The sequence below is a fragment of the Protopterus annectens genome, chromosome 2.part2 (genome assembly GCF_019279795.1).
Source record: "Protopterus annectens isolate FY-2018-M chromosome 2.part2, PAN1.0, whole genome shotgun sequence".
Lineage (NCBI taxonomy): Eukaryota > Metazoa > Chordata > Ceratodontiformes > Protopteridae > Protopterus > Protopterus annectens.
In genome coordinates, this window is record NC_056730.1 from 665,278,837 (window position 1) to 665,300,590 (window position 21,754).

General features: G+C 43.2%; 1 protein-coding gene across 1 annotated transcript in view; it reads left to right on the forward strand.

Annotated features, from left to right (window-relative positions):
- The window catches only part of ATRN (attractin), a 2,639,854-nt gene that overhangs the window by 227,344 nt on the left and 2,390,756 nt on the right, over nt 1-21,754 (forward strand). Inside the window, exon 3 of the mRNA XM_044064458.1 lies at nt 2,689-2,802. Coding sequence (XP_043920393.1) covers nt 2,689-2,802 — 114 coding nt within the window. The remainder of the gene's footprint in view (nt 1-2,688; nt 2,803-21,754) is intronic.

Below are 21,754 nucleotides of genomic sequence, written 5' to 3' on the forward strand. Positions count from 1 at the left end.
ATGTTTTTGCCCTGTACCCCAAGGGTGTTGTGTTATGTGGCTGAAGAACTTGTGCCTTAGAAACCTGGAGCAAATTGTTCTCATTTTCTTAGGTTGCTAGCACTGTTGCCTTAAATTTATCTGCAATCAGGAGTCTTGCAATTTTGCTTACATTGTTTGCTTTAGGTTCTGTCCTTGGTTTCAGTTTCAAAATATGCTTTGTTGGCCGTTTTTACTTTACTTTCTGTCCATGCAGTATTTCCAGCTCTTAATAATTAATGGACTGTTTCTTGGGCGGATCTACAATTCTAGTCAGAATTTCTGGTATCACTTTCTGGTAGCCATGTGCATTAACATCCTCAAAGTCCTCGTGTGTCTTCAGTGAGTCAACGTTTAAATTAGTAGTCTTTATCTGACCTATTCCATTTTGAGTTAGTTTTCAAATGCTGCATATCCCTTCAGTGCCACCAGGTAAGTATGTGTTGTCAACAATCTGAACTTTTTTCATTGGATGACTGGTAGTGTTAATGATTCTCTTAAGTCAGAGGCGCAAAAGGTAGCACCCTTGCTTTTGGTGCTGGAAAAATCAAAAGGATGTGGGTTGTGTTTCCACTGCAGGTGATTAGACTGCTGACATTGCAGTGCAACATAAATTGGGTATTGCACCACACCAAGTCTATTAAAATGATTTTTTTCTGATAAATTCTGGAAGGAAAAGGAACGATAGTAATAAAATTGACTCCTGGTGCTTCTTATGGATGTGTATAACAGTGACTGTGGTGTATTCTCCTTTTTTTGCTTTTATAACATGGGTTTTGCACTCATGAGTTGTCCTTCTGATGTGACGTTAAAACCAAGTCCCATCATCTTGAGTTGATGGTACCTCAGATGGATATAAAATGTTATATGACACTTATCAAGGAGAATAGGGGAAGTTTTTTGATGCCATGGACAAAATTTCACCTAGTAGTAAAAATATCTCCTTGTGTCTCCCCTTGAAAAGAAGCTACTAAACTAGTGATACTGCCCCAGTCATTATAGAATAAAGAAAGTACATGTGGGATTCTCAGCAAGGTAGAAGGCTTGCTCATCATTGTGTTTACTGATTTTTGGTGACAGAGCAGGGATAAAAGGTTTCATCCTTACTGAAAGCAGTAGAGCAGTAGGGTGCCTTACCAAACCCTGAACCCATTTTTCCATTTTTGTCCAACATTCTTCTCACTGCTATGAAAATCTTTTTCAGGGAAAATGTTTCTTGGTGAGTGCGCACACTTCCCCTCAAAGGCAACCCCCTGTGCTGCCACAGGGAGCCTTTGGGCCATAGTTAAGTCCCCACATGGCTAGAAAGATTTTAACTGATCTCCAGTTTCATTACTTCAGCACTCAGGAAGCTTCCCTACCAATTTAAATGGCAGAGCAAGTAGCCTTCTTTTTAAGTGGGAAAAGCTCAGGATGGGCAAGTAACATTTAAAGTCTAATAAAAACGTGCTTTTCTCTCATCTGAGATCAGGCATTGTTGCATTTTAAATGAAATTAGTGTACAGTTTTTAAGCAATAAGCCTGAACTTAAAATTGCATCAGCACACACATTATTTCTTTTTATTTCTTTTTTTTATGACATGCTGAAATGTTCTTTTTTTCCCCAGCCAAGATAAAATGCACTTTGCAAGTAAAACTGTTATAATGCATCTTTAGGCTAACGATAAGCTGTTAAACAGTACTTTATTCAATAGTTAGTCCAAAATGGTGCATAGAGAGCACTGTTTTAGTTGCAAGTGCCGTAGGAGAATGTTGTTTTTTTCTGTTCTAGTTTGGCCTTTGTCCACGTTTGCACTATAGAAGAAAAAGAATAAGCAAGCTCATCAGCTTTTCAGTGTGCTTGCAACATATACTTACAGTGGGAACATCTTCTTCACTTTAGAAGTTTTGCATACGTAAAGGTTGTTTCTTATTTCAAAACTCCAGCCTTCTCCTCTTTCTGAGGTTATTAATTCTGCCTTCATCTACATGAAACTGAGTTGAGACTCCAGGTAATTCTCTGTAGATTAAGAGAATCAGAATTCTGCTTCCTCTTGGAACAGTGACCCTGCTGTAGATCTAGAGACCCAGGTTTAGCTATTTTGAGACCGCTGTTTTTAAGATGGTTTTCCTGCCTTCGTTGCCCTACAGGCATATACTGCAGGCTATCTGATGCATCTTGCTTTGCAGTCCGCATTGTGCAACAGTGTAGATAAACAGGCTTTACATGTGACCGTTCTTTGCCGTGTCTTGTTAGTAGTTTACTTTTGAGATGTAAATATTTACTCCATTGTTTTTCTCTGACATGTTAGTAGACTTCCTGGAGAGGTATTTAAAACCTTTAAGGAGACTAAAGGAAATAAGTGGGTGGCCACGGTACTGGAGTTTCAGCTGCATTTTGCTTGTGTACGTGTATATGTGTGTGTGTGTGTGTGTGTGTGTGTGTGTATATATATATATATATATATATATATATATATATATATATATATATGTATGGGCTCTGTTATATCAGAAATGTTATTTCTGTAGAATAGTCCTCCATTTATAAGCAAAGGGTTTACAGTTACTTCTTTGCATGCTTTTTCTGTGTCCTTAATATGTGTTCAGGTTGTGCAGAGTTGTCTTGAAGCTGTGTTATGTTAAGCGTTCTGTCACCAAAATATGTTTTTTTTTTTTCCTCCCCCATAGGCCTAACACAATATTGAGGCTTCATTTTAACCACTTTGCAACAGAGTGCAGTTGGGACCACTTGTATGTTTATGATGGAGACTCTATATACTCACCTTTACTGGCTGCTTTCAGGTAAGACTAAGAACAGAAGGCATAAACAGTTGCAATTTCTTTTATATTTTTCAAATTGGTATGTTTGAATACCAGACGTGTCAGTCTTTTTAATGCCCTGCCTTTTCACTTTTTGTTTTTCAAGTTTTAAATTCTCATACTCCCTTCATGTTAGACTAGTTTTATAATGAGTTAAATTTCATACCACACTGTTTGTGTGTGTGAAGCATCTTATGTTGGAGTTCCCTTTCTGTTACTCGCAGAGTACCGGTACTAGCCACATACATTTTACATGGATATGTGTACTTGGTATTTGGCTATTAGCTGGTTTAGAGTGCGATTGATTGTCTTCTGGTGCTTCATTGCATTGTGTTTGTCTCATAGTAATACTTTGATGTTTATAGTGATTCACTGTTGCAGCAATAACCAATGGGATTTCCTGCCATGGAAACTCTTGACCAGCATAAATTCCAGAGACTCCATTCCTTCTCCCAAGCCCAGCAGAGACCCTACAATTTGATGTTGGAGTAAAGGCTTGTTGGCTCGTGCCATTTCCTCAGTTTTTTCTTAATTCTTGAGCCTGAAGCAACCAGTGTCATTAGTATGTTGGTCAGTTCAAAACCATTGTTGAAAACCTTTTTTTTGTGCTGGATACTAAGGGTTTTTGATAGACTAAACTGGATGGGGAAAAACTCTTTAAGATGTGTACTAAGCATATGTAGATTTCTGAGACTGGTACCTGCTCTGACTATACAATTAAGGATGCATAAGGTGGTTTGATTACTGTTGATATTCTGATCATGAGATGATAGTCGAACATGACAGCAGATGATTAATAAAATTGTTGGACAGACTCTGGTCACACAGATTGAAAGGAGTGACCTATTTGAAACATGTGGATCATCTTCAAACTGCTAATGAGTTGCAGTTGATGCTGGTAAAATTCTATGCCACAGTAAATATGCCAGCTCCTATGAATGTTGGCCAGGAGCGGCCTTAGGCCAACTGGTGCCCTAGGCAGAAAGGCTCCATGGCACCCCCTCCACATGACCTGGTGCCCTCATCCTGGTCTACCTACACCAAATAAACACTGGAAAAGCTCCCCTGCTAGATCCGCGCCCTAGGCAGCCGCCTAGTTAGCCTGTGCCTAAGGCCGGCTATGATGTTGGCAGTAGTACAGATATATGTCAAAGTTCATCTTATACTTTGGTAGAAATGTACTACTGTGAAAGCTTATTCAACAGGAAACAGTCTGGACTTGCTTGGAAGATCATGCTAGAGACTTTGAAATGCTGAAGAGGCTAGTAACTACTGCATCCACACTGAGTAATTATAAACCTATTTGTAAGTAGGTGAAAGCCAAAAACATCTAGATATAATGCTGCTTCAAGACTGCAGACGTGTTACATGTGTCTTGAGAGAGAAGGAAATGCTTGCTATAGTTCTGAGTTGTTAAATTTCATTACAATGCATGCGAGGCATATTAAAGTTGAAACAGACCGCAGACCTTCATATTTTTCAGAAATATGTATACAAGGTGTTAGCTAGGTTGCAAGGAATACTGTTAGCTGTTTAGAGGTATGATGTAGAAATACTTTACAGACCAGTAAAACCAGTGTATTGCTGATATTTTCAGTAGACTTGTTAGAAAATACCATATATAAGTTATGTGGGCTGTAATGCACACTAATGTGTGGAACTGCTGGAACTGAAGGCTGTTATGAAAGATGACAGAGTAATACAAGTTGTTGCACGAACCCATAATGTTAGAATGCTGGATAGTGTGAAGTAGTTTCATGTGCTTATTAAACCACATTACAAATATGTAAAGGAAATGTTGTGCATTCAGATTATTAAGGAGCGTTATTCTGCGGAAAGTATGCGAATCACACGTAGCAATGTCTGAATGATAGAGGAGAGACAGATATGTCCTGCATTGCTCAATATGATAGTAGAGCACAGCAGATGCAGGATTGTACTCTCTGTAGCCTGTACAGAACCCAAAAGCATAAAGGGAACTGATACCTCATGACATAAGACTGCCATGGCTAAAAGTGGGAATTGACTTGTTTCAGCGTAACTGTTTTAACTTTTACCCCATGTTGATTGTTTAAAATATCTGGAAGTAATTAATCGTACAACAGCCTCTTGAGTGACTAATATGCTCAAATCAGTATTCCAAAACATGTAATATAGGAGAAGATAATGCCAGGTAATATTCTCTAGTTTGTAAGCCAGGAGTTAAAAAAATTTGCCAATGTATGGTGTGTGGTATGTCAAGTGCAAGATGATGATAGTTCATTGGACAAGTTGATCAAAGAGTATTGCATAGACACATGATGTCATCAAGACAAATGGACTGTTACCTAGTTTTGCTATAGTACATGATGGTTTCCGTCAGTTGTTGATGAGAAGAAGTTTGCAATCAAAGCTGACATCCTTTTCTTTGGTAGTATCAAAGTATAATGCAAGAAATAGTGCTTTTACAGAGAAGACTTCAAAAACAGAAGCAATTTTATGATTAATGCTCTTTTCATTACTGAAGGAATGAGAAAGGGTCAGAGTGAAGCAAGGTCAAAACATTTGGATCTTGATCCGACTGTGCTGCTTTTACTAGACTCAAGATCCAGCTCTCGAGCTCTTTCCTTAACCCACAATGCCCTGCTATCCTTGCATACCCCCAGATCTTATTTGCTGCCACATCATTCAGACAAGGATTTTCTGCTCTCAAGCTAGGAGGTTAACCTGATATAATCTTTTTTGTGAGATTTTTATCTGCAGTATCTCTTTCCTTCTGCTTTTCTGATATGATATGGCTGACAAACTTACAGGCTTTTAAGAAGTGCGCTTCCTGTGGGCTTAAGATCCCTAACTAGGGATTCCAAGATGGCCACCAGCTAGGAAGCACACCTCTGTCAGCTCCTGATAAAAATCTGCAATCTAATCTAATCAGGGCATCAGCACTCTGGCTCAACAAAAAGCAGTTAATACTTCTATATAATAGATATTGAACTATGTCTGCTTCAGATTTCATAAAAAAATATAAAGAATTTATATTTATTTGCAAGAACAACATGTGCTGATCTGGGTTTCTTTCAGGCAGTATAGGCCTTGACAGGAATTCACTGGAAGTTACACAAAGTAATAAGCTTTCAATAAATATTGAACTATGGAGTCAATGGAAACTAAAACGTTAAAAACAAGATTTTCTCAAATAACCAAGCCTAACAAAGAAGCTTGTTCAAAGAGACAAACTGTAAAACAGCAACCTGACTTGCAAAAACAAACTGCCAAAATTAAGTCAGAACAACCCCTTTTTATGGAAGAGCTCAAGGCAACTTTGACACCCTTAAACAAATAAATTAATTCTTTTTCTACAAAATTAAATACCTTTGGAAGTAATCTTTATCAAATATTAACCAGACTGGAGAAAAAGAAGCGAAAGCTGTGGAAAATTAAATAAAAATAGAAGAGATCCAGAGAAGAACTTAATCCATAGAAAAAAAACGTTTGAAATCCAACAAAAAATAATAGACTTAGAAGCCAGATCAAGGCCTTACCATGTGCTCATTAGAGGTTTCCCTGAAACATATGAACAAGCTTCTCTACAAAATGTAATCATTGAGCTCTTCCTGGACAACTAATCGGAGGAAGTCTGAGGAAGGGCTCTGAGCTAACAAATCTGAGATATATAACATTAAGTATCCTGTTTTTTGCTTATTTCTGAGTTATTTATAGCACTTTTATATTACTCACTGTGTATGAGGTATTAAGTAGAATTTTCTACAATTGTTAAGCATCTGGTTGGGTTTGTTTGTAATGTTTTTATACTTGGTGGCTTTGCAGATGCCCACTCCTACTGTAAATTTGATCTGGGACACTCCTCCCGGTCTAGTGTCATTACCTCATTCTACCCATTCCAGGGAGAACATTTGAGAAGGCCAACCCAGTTAACTTCTGCTCCTCCTTTCCCATTTACAAAAAAAAAAAAAAAATTTTCAAAGCTTGCTTCCTGCCTTTACTAGAAGTTGTCTAGTCCAGATCCAGATTTGCTGTATCCAGGACTGTTTGTAAGTTTCTCAGCCCCCGAGCCTTTCTGTGTTGGAGGGAAGCCTTCTAGCTTTTGTTTCTTAGAACTAGTCAGTTTTCTAGTTTCAGCACTGGAATCTGTTTCTTTGAGCTCAGCACTTGTTCAGAACTCATTGCAAGCACTAAATAAGCTACAAATTACTACAGCACTCAACTTTCCTCACTTGTCTAGAGGAAAACAGTTTTTAGTACTTAATAAGCACCTATCCAGGCATGTTTAAGGGTCAGCTCCTGGTGTTTTCTTCTGTCTACCTGATGAATCTGGGCATCTTGGGGCAATGCAGCAATTGCCTCATGTACACAGACAATCCTCTCCTCCTACCACCCAACACTACAACCTGTGAGAGATGCACTTATATAACCAAACTGGAAGCAAAGCTCTCTTCACCCAAGACTGGACTAGACAGTCAAGAGGAGAAGGTAAACACTTGCACCACACCACACTTTGCACATAGTCCCTCAAAACCTACACCACCAAAACACACACACAGAAACACAAAACACACACCTACATTCGTGGAGGCTCTCAAAAAATCTACCTAAGCAGCAGGGACCTCCAAAGTAGAAACGCAAGCAACCTCCACCCCCCCAACACAGCCCAAATGACACACAGCCCACAAACTCAGTGTGCCACTCAACCACAGCCCATAAGGCATAACAACGTACCTAATACTCTAGTCATAGGTGACTCTATAGTCAGGCACATTGATGTTCTCCTCATAGGACCCATATTATTATTTCAGAGGGACCAAAGGGCATTCTGCAGATTATTAGAGAAGAATCATCAATGTGCATTGGGTTAGAACCTCCCAAGTTAGTAAAAGCAGTCATTGTACCAAAGAAAAAGAAACCAAAAATAAACAGCAGTGCCCCCACCCCTGACATCCTAGGTAGTCCTATTTAATGCCATCATGGCACTCTGGCCTCCCACCTTCACAGGGCCTACTCAGTCAGCTTCTGCAGTCATTTCTCAAAAGGGACTTTTGGAAACCTCTTCTAATGAGGAAGATGATGACTCAGATTCTGATGAGCACTCCTTGGTATAGTCATTAGAGATCTATTCCTCAGGTCAAGTGGGCTTGGATGATGAGGATGCCATTTTCCCTGTTTCTGTTGATTCCGTAGTGGAAACATTTGGTGAAGCTATTGTAAATACAGTGAAACAATTTGAATGGGAATCCAAAGAAATCTCTTTTTCTGCAGAGTTTCTGTACCCTTCTGGAGGTGGGCACCCCCTCTCCTGCTCCTGTACCACCTATTCTAGAGACCTTCTTGGATGCCTGTGCATTCACTTCACCAGGCTCTCATCCTTCAGCTCCTAAAAGGCCTGATAGATTTTTGCAAGGTCCCTGAGGAATATAATTTCCTCTACAAAAATTGAGTGGCAGACCCATCTACCTTTTCCCTGTCTGCTGACTAGCCCTCCAAATTGTTGTTTAATGCAAATACTTTTCCTTTTGATAAGGATAGCAAGGAAGGGGGACAGGTTTGGGTAAAAAAGTCTACATATCTTCCCAGTGGCCTTTACAGCACTTAACTACCAGACCCAGATGACCAAATATCTTTTGTCTATTTTGTCTAACTTGAACAAAGTATTGTCTGCACTTGAGGAATCTAGTAGTGGGTAACAAGTCTTATCCATGGTCCATGGTAGCACTGGCTTCCCAAGTGGCAGGGCACAGCATTAAATGGTGGCTGTGATGCAGTAGAAGCTTCCTTCAGGGTTGATTCAGCATGTAATGTAGTCAGGAGGTTTGAATGGTTATGTTCTCAGCCAATGCCAGAAGATATTAAAGCAAAACTGTTAAGTTTCTTCTGTAAGTAGGGAATTATTATTTTGGTCCAGAAGCTGCCAGCTTTTTTTAAGCAACTTATGGACCAGGGCAAACTCGTGAAGGACTGCAGACAGAACTTTACTTCATTTCACAGATACCAAAGGAATTATCCTGTCAAGCATGACTGTTTTGTTCAAAGAGAACCTAGGTCTTCCATAAAACTAAGAAGTTACCTAGGAAAAAAAAAATTAGGAAAAGCCTGAGAGGAACTCTAGATCTTGGGAAGCCTCCCTAATCAAACAAGCCTGCATGACTACCCTCTGCTCCGTTCCCTACCCCTTGGTTCTTCCATGCCCCTCTCCAAAAGCCTGTTCTCATCCTTAAGAAAATGGAGAATCATCAAAACAAACAAATGGGTCCTCTCCATCATTCACGGGTATCCCCCCCCCCCTTCTCCTTATAACCAGATTCAGCTGCTCTGTCCCATCTTCCAAAGTCTTATTCATCAGGGTACAACAGACTGTTCCATTCATAGGAAAAAGGATCTGTTCCTTGTACCAAGGAAACTGTAGACCCATTCTGAATTTTCCCACTCTGTGCCTTCCTGCACGTACCTCAGTCACTGGATGCACTTCTTCCACTCCTACCTTGCTTTAAGAAAAGAGATCCTTTGGTGGATAGCACAAATAAAGTTCAGATGTTCTTCATGTTTCACTGTTGCAGTCATCACCTGTTGTAGCCCTCGGCCAGCCCGAATACCAGAGTCACTGTTTTTATGCTTTGGCTGCTGTCACTTGTGACTGACGTCAGGTCGTCAGTGCTATAAAGCAAGACATCCGACGCCATTACATCGGTCTTTCTTGCCGTAGAGCCCATAGCAGAAGCAGTTCACAAGATGCCGTTTGGTTGCTACCAGAGCTTGAATTTTCAGCTGAAAACATCTAAAGCTAAGTACCCTGTTGGGGATCCTTTTTTTCTTGCACTAACAGATGTCCAAAAAAGTTAACTGTCTCGCCTGTGGAAAGCCGATCCACACTGAGACTTCCATTCATACTGCGTCACTTGTTTAGGCCCAGACCACGACATCCCCCGCTGCTGGTACTGTGCCTTCTTTAACATGAGAGCAGTTCGTCGTAGAGCGCTTATTGTAGATAGGTATTTTTATCTTCCGTCTTCACATTCCGAAATGGCATCTGTCAGCCAGCAATCTGTAGACATTCCGAAAAGACGTAAAGGTAAAGATAGAGACAGACTACACAAGGCTAAGCCTTCCTGTTCTCCAGAATTCAGTGAGGCACTTTTTCAGCCCCTGATGCCCAATATGATATCTATGCAGGCCTCTACCGAGACTTTTTTGGAGTCCGGTATGCCGCAGAAATCTTTGTTTTCCGAACCTTTTGTCGTCTCTGCCTCAGGTGGGTCCAGAGCCGTGATGCAGGCACTGGCTTCCGAGGAGGCCTCTTGCACTAGTGATTCTAGACAAAGAACGATGTCCTCTCATCCAACTACTTCTTCTCTGAAACCGATGGATACTCTTAGGCCTAGAAGCCAGGCCACTACTCGAAAATCTACCTCTAGACTCCATCTTTCTAATGCTCCACCACCCCAAGCCCAAATGCTTAAGATGGCGGAGGATCTTATCTCCCTTATCAGGGGTAGTCAGGCCACATCTTCTAAAAGGAAAAGACACCCTTCTCCTGAAATACTGTCGAGCAGGATTCTGAAGAATCTGATTATTCAGTTTTTGAAGAGGAACAACAGCCTCTTACTGCTTATGAAGACTCAGATGCAGAGGAACCCATTCCTTCTTCTTCCCCACCAGAGGACCTTTCCTTTGGGGAAACCCTTCACACCCTCCGGGAACAGTTCCACTGGGAATCTCAGGACTTCCCAAAGTCGAAGAAAAGACTAAGAGAGTTTCTAGACCTGCCCCAGCACAGACCCCTGACCATCCCCCCTATTTTAGAAGTGGTGGATGATGTTTTCCATGAATCCAGCTTGGCCCCTGATGCCCTCCCACATGCTCCCACTAAACCTGACCGGTGTTGCAGAGTACTGGATTCTGACAAATACCTGTACAGAAATCCTGCTGCAGACCTGGAGGTCTTTACACAGGGACCAAAAGGAGCTAAAGTTAGTTATATTCCTTCTGACAAGGAATCCAGAGCTCTGGACAGATGGGGTAAAAAGTATACACCTCTGCAATCTTAGCTGTCAGAGCACTCAACTGTCAGTTCCATATGTTAAAATAGCAACAACACACTTTGGCAATATTAAAACAAAAGGTTTCTTCCTTTCCTGACTGTGCCAATTCAAAAGAATTAGCAGATTTTACGTACTTAACTTGTCAAGTGGCCAAACACTCTTTGCACTGTGGATATGACTCACTAGAAGCCTCAAGCAGGGCAGCAGTGTCAGGATCTGTTATTAGGAGACATGCATGGTTGAAGGAACAATCTCTCCCTGATCATGTCAAGTCTATGTTGATGCACCCTTGGATAAAGACCGCTTGATTGCAATTAAAGCAGAAGAGGTGCTTAAAAAGATGGAAGACCAAGCAAAATCTATGCAAACAGTAAAAGATTTCTTTCAGGTCTAACCTCCCAGGTTCAGCAGGAATTTCCCCTCTAAGCGCTGGTCCTTTCCTGCACATAGTAGACGGGGGCAAGGTAAGCCCTGCAGGGACAGACCCACCCAGGCCTTTATCCTTGGGACAGCAGAGAACCAAACAGTGGACCTCCGCCTCCCCTAAGGCAAGGAGTTCTAAGCCATCCTTCTATGGCAAAACCTCCCAATGACTCCCTCTCTTCCCTCTGCTGTAATTTCACTCACTAAATGCTAGGAGGAAGGCTCGCTCTCTGCAAAGAAAATTGGCTTTTTGTAACCAAAGATCAATGGGTCTTAAAGGTAATTTTTCAGGGATACAAATTCTCTTTCAACGAACTTCCTATTCCAAGAAGGTACCCAAACTTACCTCCAAATCAATGGGCAGAGGCATTGAAACAAATCCAACCTCTCATATCCCAGGGGGCAGTAGAACCTGTTCCTGCAGACCAAACAAGCAAAGGATTTTATTCCAGACTATTCCTTGTTCCCAGAAGAGGGCACTTGGCGCCCAATCCTGGATCTATCCTTTCTGAACACCTCCCTGGTGGTCCCCAAATTCAAAACGCTAACTTTACAGCAGCTGCTGCCCGTGCTGACAAAAAATGCCTGGTTAGTGACCCTAGACCTAAAGGAGGTCTACCTCCACATCCCCATAAGGGAATCCTGCAGGAATTTCCTGCGCTTCAGAGCAGGCTCACAACACTTTCAGTTCTCTGCGCTACCCTATGGCTTATCTACTGCTCCCAGGGTATTCACCAAATGCTTAGCCCCGGCCGTAGCATTTTGCAGACAGAGAAATATTCAGAGTTACCCTTACCTAGGCGATGGCCGCATTCAGGCAGAGTACAAAGAAAAGCTGCTCCAGGACCTCCTCTTTGTCAAAACCATCCTAACCTCCTTAGGGTTCATCATCAATGAAAAGAAAACAAAGCAAACTCCCTGCAGGAGGATCATTTTCCTGGGAGCACTGCTGGACACAGCATCCCGAATGGCCTTCCTATCACCAGAAAAGCAGAGCTTCCTGCTGCTCTACTTTACCCAGTTGGCTTCCAGAAGTCACCTCACAATTGAGTAAGTTCCTGCAAGCCTTGGGGTACATGCCATCTTGCATCCTTCTAATTCCTCTGGCCAGGCTGCACATGAAGAAACTTCAGTGGTATCTAAAGAACCTTTGGTGTCAGCACTCTCAGCCTCTAGACACACCTCTCCCTCTGATCCCCTTTGTAAGGGCCGAGTTTCTCTGGTGGGCAAGGGCTTGTGCCAAGAACAAGGGTCTCCGCCGTTCACTCTCTGCCCTACCAGCCAGACAATCACCACCAACGCCTTAGACATTGCTGGGGTACTCACCTAGCAGGAAGGTTCACCCAAGGCCTTTAGGATGCCCAACACCTTCCCTTGCACGTCAACCAGAAGGAAATGATGGCAGTACAAAAGGCCCTGCTATCCTTCAAATTCCATCTCAGGCCAGGGGTCCTCCTTAACAAAACAGACAACACCACTATAATGTGGCATATCAACAAACAGGGAGGGACCCAATCCTACCCTCTGTGCAGGCTATCCATGAACCTCTGGCTGACAGCCTCTTTAATGGGAGTGCACCTAATAACCCAATCCCTTATGAGGGATCAACAACTCCCTGGCAGACCACTTAAGCAGAAACTAGCTGGACCCCATGAATGGCAGCTTCACAGAAAAATCTTTTTGCAAGTCACTCAGGAGTGTGGAACTTCAGAGGTGAATCTGTTTGCTTCGCACCTCAACTAGCAGTTAGAAACATTCTGTACCAGGGAGTATCACTGCCTAGCGTGGAAGTTGAATGCCTTGACATTCCCCTGGAACTCCCTCTTTGTGTACGCATTCCCTCCTCTGCCTTTTATTCCCAAGGTACTGATAAAGATAAAGGAAGAGAGGCCAAAGGCCATCTTCATTGCTCCATATTGGCCCAGGCAGCATTGGTACCCCTTGCTGTGCAGCCTGACATCACAGCCTCCCAGCAGCTTCCCCTCATCCCAGACCTCTTGACTCCGGCATGGGGGAGGGATGCTGCACCCGGACTTGCAGACTCTCAAACAGGTTCTAGACATTATCACAGAGGCCAGAAGGCCGAGCACCAGAAAATCTTACGCAGGAAAATGGAAAGGATTCTGGTCCTGGAACCAGTCCAGAGGGGGCAGTTCCTCACATCCTTCCATCCCTCTTATCCTGGACTATCTAGCTGAGTTACTAAATAGTAGCCTCTCCTTCTCTTCTATTAAAATCCATGCCTCAGCCATTTCAGCTCATTTCAATACAGATCCGCCCCTGTTTTCACATCCTTTGATTAAACCATTCCTCAGAGGGGCTTTGAATATCGGACCTCCCAGTAGGCCACCCACGCCAGCCTAGGACCTGAATTATGTTTTGGAAAAACTAACCTCAAACTAAAATACCTCTCCTGGAAGACTGCTTTCCTGCTAGCTGTCACCTCAGCCAGAAGGATTTCAGAACTTCAGGCATTGATTGCCACTGAGCCTTTCATCATTTTCATGCAGACAGGGTCTCCCTGAGGACGAACCCTCCTTTATGCCCAAGGTGGTATCTAATGTGACTCTCAACCAAGCCATAAGACTTCTTCCCTAACCCTCAAAACAAGGGGGAAAGAATTCTGCACTCACTAGACATGCACAGATGGCTCAGATACTACCTAGACCATAATAAAGCCTTCAGAAAAACAGACCAACTGCTGGTCAGCTTTGCCCCAGGGGCAGAGGGGAAGCCCATTTGCAAGCAAACAATCTCCAAATGGATATCGCACTGCATCCATTTCTGCTACAGATTTTATGGGAAATCACCCCCCAAGTCTATTTGTACCCATTCCACTAGGGCAGCCTCCACTTCCACAGCATTCATGAGAGCAGTACCCACTAGGACACCCTGGAATCTGCCACCTGGACTTCTGTCCATACCTATACTAAGCATTACCATCTTACCTCTTTTCTCTAAGGCTAGGGCAGGGTTTGCCAATGCAGTTCTGCAGGGCATGCTGACCCAGGCCTAGGTCTGTTACCAATCCTACCACCCCTATCCTCAGCTTTGGGAATCCTCCCACAGATGATGACTGTAACAGTGAAACACGAAGAATATAGTACAGTTGTGTGCACTTACCATAAATGTAGATGTTCAAGTGTATTCACTGTTGCAGTCCTGGATGATGTTCGTGTTTCACTGTTGCAGTCATTACATTTGGGTAATCTGCTGGCAGGTTGCCCTCAGTTGACCTGAATAACAAAGTCTTGGGTCCTGTGTCGGTTGCTGTCTCCTCTTCCATGACGTCAGGTCGTCAGGGGTATAAAACATGCAGCCGACGCCATTTTATTCAGTCTTTCTTGCCTCTCGGTGCCCGAAGCAGAATCAGTTCGTAAGTGACGGTCGGCCGACTCCTGAAATTTTTGTATTCGAGTTTCAGAACTGAAGTCTTCAAACTAAAGTGAAGTACCTCGTTGGGGAAACTTTTTCTTGCTTCTTACCGATGTCAGTAAAAGTTTTGCAGTACTTGTGGGAAGCAAATAACTCGTAAGGATTTTCATTTGTACTGTATTCCTTGCCTAGGCCCAGATCACAACGTGCCTTGCTGTCGGTTTTGTGCTAGATTTAACCAACGCACTATTAAGCGTCGGTATATTTTTGCTTCTAAATATTTTGATTCAAGATTTAATTATCCTGAAATGTCGTCTGTTAGCATTCCAACTACTGGAGTTCATAAAAAAGACCGTCGAGGTCCAAAACCGACGACGAAGCTTCTCCTAAGCCAGTTGCCGGTTTGACGGTACTCAGTGAGGTGCTTTCGCAGCCCCTGATACCCACTACTTTTGAGTCGCAGGCCTCTACCGAGACCCATTCGGAGTCCAGTATGCCGCGAGATTCTCAGAGTATTGAACCCATGGATGTCTCTCCCTTGGGTGGGTCCGGAGCCGCTGAGCAGGCACTAGCTTCTGAGGGTGTTTTCAGGCCTCAACATTTTTATATTAAACCAACGCCAGCAACAGAAACAAGATCAAAAACATCATCTGTCTAAAAAAACGATGCATGAGCCACGTGATCAGGGCCCTATGCCTAAAAAAACAGATCAAAATGGCTGAGGATTTAATTGCCTTGATCAGGGGTTCCCAACCCCCCCCCCCCCCCCCAAGAGGCCTAGGCAAGGCACTGATTATGACTCTTCAGATCAGGTTTCCATTTCTTCTGATAAAGAATTTTCTGTTCCACCCTATGAGGATTCTGATGCAGAGGAATCCATCCCATCTGCATCTCCTCCTGAGGATTACTCTTTTGGAGAGACTTTGCATACTTTAAGGGAACATTTTCACTGGGAGAGTCAGGACTTCTCTGAATCAAAAAAGAGGCTTAGGGATTTCCTTCTTCCTCAGCATAGGCCTTTGGCAATACCTCTGTATTAGACATTGATGATGTGTTTTCGGAATCAAGCATGGCTCCTGATTCCCTGCCCCCGGCTCCTAGTAAACCAGATAGATATTACAGGGTTCCTGATTCCCACAAATTTCTATTCAAAAATCCTGCTGCTTATCCTCAGACTATTTCTCAGGGTCCCAAGGTTGTAAAGGCCTCTACAGCCAAAAATCCTACCCCCTCTGATAGAGATTCCAGAGCGCTGGATAGATGGGTAAGAAGGTTTATACGTCTGCAACCTTGGCAGTCAGGGCCTTAAACTGCCAGTTTCATATGATTAAATATCAACAGCATGTTATGGGCTTACTGAAACAGAAAAATGTTGATTTCTGATTGTGTGGAAAATAGAGTTACAGGAATTATTGCATTCAGCAGAACAGGTTGGAAAGCATACTTTGCAATGTGGTTTTGATTTCTTGGAGGCCTCTTGTAGGGCCGCCGTTACGGGATCTGTGATTAGAATGCATGCCTGGCTCAAGGTGCAAAATCTGCCTGATTATGTTAAAGCTAAATTGTTGGATGCCCCTTTGCAGCATGATACTCTGGTAATAAGGCAGAAGAGGTTTCAAAGAAAATAGAAGACCAAGCTAAATCTATGCAAACTGTAAAAGATTTCTTGCAGTTGCAGCCACTCAGGTTCAGTAGACACTGGCCTACTAAAAATTGGTCCTTTCCTGTGTCCAACAGAGCCACACGGGGCAAATCCAGGCGCTCAAAAGGCTCCAGATATCAATCACAGGGTTCTTACAGGTCAAAGCAGTGTGGTGCCTCCACCTCCAAATCTGTAGGTAACAAAGCACAACCCTACAGTAAGCAGTCTCAATGACTTTCCTCTACCATCACCAGGCACTTATCTTTTGGCAGCCCCCTTGGTGGGGGGAACTAGCACTTCATGCTCAAAATTGGCAGTTAATTACCCAGGACAAGTGGGTAATAAAACATAGTATCCCAGGGGTACAGATTTCATTTCCATACTTTGACAATTCCAAACGGATGGCCGGATCTGCCACAAAACCAGTGGGCGGAGGCCAAGAAACAAGTCATGTCCCTCATGGATATGGGGGTTATTCAACCAGTACCAGAAAAGGAAAAAGGACAAGGTTTTTATTCAAGACTTTTCCTGGTAGCCAGAAAGGACAATTCATGGCGTCCAATACTGGACTTATCGATTTTGAGCACGTTCCTGGACATTCCAAAATTCTGACTTTGAAACAGCTACTGCCTATGCTAGGCAGAAATGCTTGGTTAGTAACTCTAGACTTGAGAGGCATACCTGCATATCCCAATTAGGGAATCGTGCAGAAGATACCTCTGCTTCAAAGCAGGTTTTTTGCATTACCAGTTCTCTGCACTGCCCGTTGGCTTATCTACTGCGGCCACGGTGTTTACAAAGTGCCTGGCACCAGTAATTGCATTCGGCAGACAAAGAAGCATACAAATTTATCCTTACCTGGCCGACTGTCTCATTCAAGCAGAGGACAAGGACGCTCTTCTTCAACATCTGACATTTGTAAAAAGGCTTCTAACATGCCTAGGATACACCATAAACGAAAAGAAATCACAACTAGTACCCTCTCAAAGATTACATTCCTGAGTGCAAGCTTAAATACAACTGCCCAGATGGCTTACCTCTCGCCAGGCAAACAAAGGCAACTGACAACATACTTCAAACAAATGGCAGCAAAAACCCAGTTATCTGCAATACAAATACTGCAGGCTTTAGGATTCATGGCATCCTGCATTCTACTTATTCCATATGCGAGACTGCATATGAGGAAACTTCAGTGGTACCTAAAAAGTTTATGGAGTCAACATGGTCACAGTCTGGAAACATTGATTCCTCTCATTCCCTGCCTACAACAGGAGTTTCTTTGGTGGGCAGAGACATGTCACCAAAACAAGGGACTGTCATTCACTCTACTGCCTGCCACCCAAACCCTAACTACCGACGCATCAGACTATGCTTGGGGGGCCCACCTGGCAGGGAGATGCATTCAGGGCAAATGGAGCCCAAACCAAAGTCATCTGCATATCAACCGGAAAGAGATGAAGGCTGTCAGAGAATTCTGAACAGCTAGCAAGGACATCTACTGATAAGACGGACAACACCACAGTTTTGTGGTACATAAACAAGCAGGGGGGTACACATTACTACCCCCTTTGCAGACTAGCCATGGCCTTGTGGAACACAACCTTGACTTACCAAATACATCTTCAAGCTCAATTCCTGCCAGGAAAGCAAAATACTCTGGCAGACGATCTAAGCAGAAATCTTATGGACCCGCACGAATGGAAACTGGATCCACAAATCTTCAGCATGTTAACACAGAATTGGGGTAGCCCAGATATAGATCTATTTGCCTCTCCCCAAAATTATCAGTTGGACAAATTCTAAAAGTCAGACAGGAAAAAACAAAAATGATCCTAGAGGCTCCGGACTGGCCTCGCCAGCACTGGTACCCACTTCTAAGGAATATGTTTCAGCTTCCTCCATGGTATTTGCCTCAAATACCTACTGTCTCAACAGAACTATCAAATTATGCACACTCAGCTGCAAACTGAATCTTGAAGCATGGCTGATCAACTAATTATTCAAATAACACCCCTCAGTAAATCTGTGATGGATGTCATTTTGGAAGCCAGAAGGCCTAGCACTAGAAAATCTTATGCTGATAAATGGAAGAGATTTTGTTCTTGGAACCAAGTACAAGGAAGAGACACAGCAAAGCCCAATATTCCTCAGATTTTACAAATATTTGACTGAGATGCTGGACAAGGGCCTATCCTTTTCTTCAGTAAAAATCCATGCCTCTGCCATGTCTGCTCATTACAACACAGAGCCTCCCTTCTTTTCTCATCCTCTGCTTAAACAGTATTTTAGAGGGGCCAAAAATTCAAGGCCTCCCAGAAGATCACCAATGCCTGCATGGGACCTCAATTTTGTGCTGGAAAAACTCACCCTGCCTCCTTATGAACCAGCAGCTACGGCGGATATAAAATTTCTATCTTGGAAAACAGCTTTTCTCTTGGCAGTCACTTCAGCTAGAAGGGTTTCAGAACTACAGGCTCTCATGGCAGTGGAGCCTTTTATTATATTTTTCCCGGACAGGGTGTCCTTCAGGACCAATCCTTCTTTTATGCCTAAGGTGGTATCCAGTGTGGCTCTTAACCAGACCATTCACCTGCCAACATTTTACCCAAATCCGCAGAACAAGGGGGAGCGGATTCTGCATTCATTGGCTGTACACAGACAATTAAGATTCTACTTAAACAGGACCAAATCACTAAGAAAGTCTGAGCAACTACTGGTAGCATTTGCTGCAGGGTCAGAGGGGAAGGCTATATCAAAGCAGACTATTTCTAAGTGGATAAGCCACTGCATTCTTTTCTGCTACTTGCACCATGATAAACCTGTGCCCAAGGAGGTCAGATCCCATTCCACCAGGGCTGCCTCTACTTCAGCAGCTTTTGTCAGAGGGGTTCCAACCAAAGACATTCTAGAAGCTACTACTTGGAGCTCTGTTCATACCTTCACAAAACATTATCATTTGCCTCTCTTCTCCGAATCCAGGGCAGGCTTTGCCACTGCAGTTCAGCAGGGCCTTATAGCTGCTCCTAATGCTGTTTAGTTCCATCCTCCCATCCATAGCTTTGGGATTCTACCCAAATGTAATGACTGCAACAGTGAAACATGAAGAACATAGTACAGTTGTGTACACTTACCATAAATGTAGATGTTGGAGTGTATTCACTGTTGCAGTCTGAGTTACCCACCCGCCATACCCCTTTCTATACCTTTTTTTCCTTCACTATACACAAAAGCCTTTGTTGTGGGTTTGCTTTTATATGAAGGTAAAGTTTGTTTCTAAAGGTGCATTTATATATATTTACTGTTCATATATATATATATATATATGATCTATATATATATATATATATATATATATATATATATATATATATATATATCTCCAAAGGTCAGTTGTCAATCTCCTCTCCGGTCCAGCTGGAGAATCTGGGAATCTTGAGGCAATGTTACAACTGCCTCATGTACACAGACAACCCTCTCCTCCTCCCAACAAATTCCAACACATGTGAGAGATGCAACCATATAGCCAAACTGGAGGCTAAGCTCTCTCAACTCAGTACTGGCATAACCAGTCAGGAGGAGAAGGAAACCACACTCACTACAATTCCAGTCTCACATAGACCTACCACGACAGCAAACCAAACACATAATCACACAAAAGCGTGCTGGAGGCTCTAAATAAAGATCTGCCTAAGCAGCAGAGACCTCCAAAGCAGACACCCAAGCAACCGCTACCCCAAAACAAAACACGTGCAACACATATCTCACAAAGCCAGTGTGCCGAACAGTCACAGCCCTTAAGACTAAACAACACACCTGATACACTTGTAATAGGTGACTCTATCGTGAGGCACACTGACGTCCCGCTCACCAGGCTGAACAAGGACAGGGTCACGGTGAGCAGCCTGTCGGGTGCTAGGATCCGCCACATAACTCAAGCACTCGGGTCACTCCAAGGCAAGTACAAATATGACTCGGTCATTGTCCATGCTGGTGTGAATGACCTGAGACGTACCTCCCTGGACTACATGAAAAGAGACATAAAGGAGCTCTCATGTAGCCCAGGCCGGTATGACCCTGACCTTGAGTATCATCTTACCCTCACCAAGAATTATGCCACAATATGAAGACAAGATGATCAATTTCAACAATTGGCGTAAGTACTGGTGTCATTCAAAGGGGATCCAATGCCTGTCAGCTTGGGATGATATGCTCGACAAGCCACGATGCTTCGCTAGGGACGGCTTGCACCTGTCACCCCTGGGCTTTCGGATATTGGCAAAGGCTCTTGCTACCCCCATAGTGCCTTTTTTAGGCAAGGCTCAAAAGACAAACCCACCTCATAGGTATCACAAGGGATAAGAAACTAAGAGTAATGCTACTCAACGCCAGAAGTCTAAACCTCAAGCTGCACGCACTCGAAACTCTCCTTAGCATGGAGAAGATCGATATCTGTGCAGTAACAAAAACCTGGTTCAGGGCTCCCGAGAGCACCCCAGCACTACCAGGTTATACCTCATACCATGCTTTTCGGCCCCAAAACTTGGACCGAACCACAAAAGGAAGGGGGAGTATCGATATTCATCAAAGATACCCACACCTCCAGGTTGGTGGCAAAGCACAAAGCATCAGAGACTATCCATGTGCAACTAACAGTGGGTAAAACTGCCTTCCAGTTTATAGCCTGCTACAGACCACCCTCCCAAACCCAGGAACCCCACTCTGCCTTTCTGAGAACACTGGAAAATGTGAAGGTCTCTTCAAACACCATTATATTGGGCGACTTCAACTACCCAAACATAGACTGGGAGCATTACTCTAGCTCCAACACCCTAGCCCAAAGGTTCCTAGAATTTATAAACTCAAATGCTATGGAACAACTTGTTACCACTCCCACAAGAGGGGAAAACATATTGGACCTGATCATCACCAACATGGGGACTCTATGCTTCAGACCAGAAGTGTATCCCTCACTGGTAAGATCAGACCATAAACTAATCTCACTGGATATTCACATCCCGACCCCACCCCCTGCCCAGAAAACCACAGTGAAAAACTTCTCTAAAGCAAATTTCACACTCCTCAAAACCGAGGTGGAATCCTTCAAAGCCCCCGGGCCTGTGAAAAATACGGCCCAGACCGCAGAATCCTTTATAAAAGCATTCTATATGAACACCTTCAGGAATGCATGGATCATGCAATCCCAAATAAAACCAAGACCCAATCCTCCAAAGGCAGACGTCCTGTCTGGTGGACCCCAGCCATAACAAACTATACAATAGAAGGAGGAAGCTACTAAATGATAGAGCAAAATCCCAAAAAGGGAAGGCATCACTGATCAGTATTAGCAAAAAACTACGGGCACTCATAAAATTGTCTAAGGCCAGCTTCGAGAGAAAAATTGCACAGGACAGTAAGGATAATCACAAGGCTTTCTTTAGTTATGTTAGGAACCTGGGTGGTAATT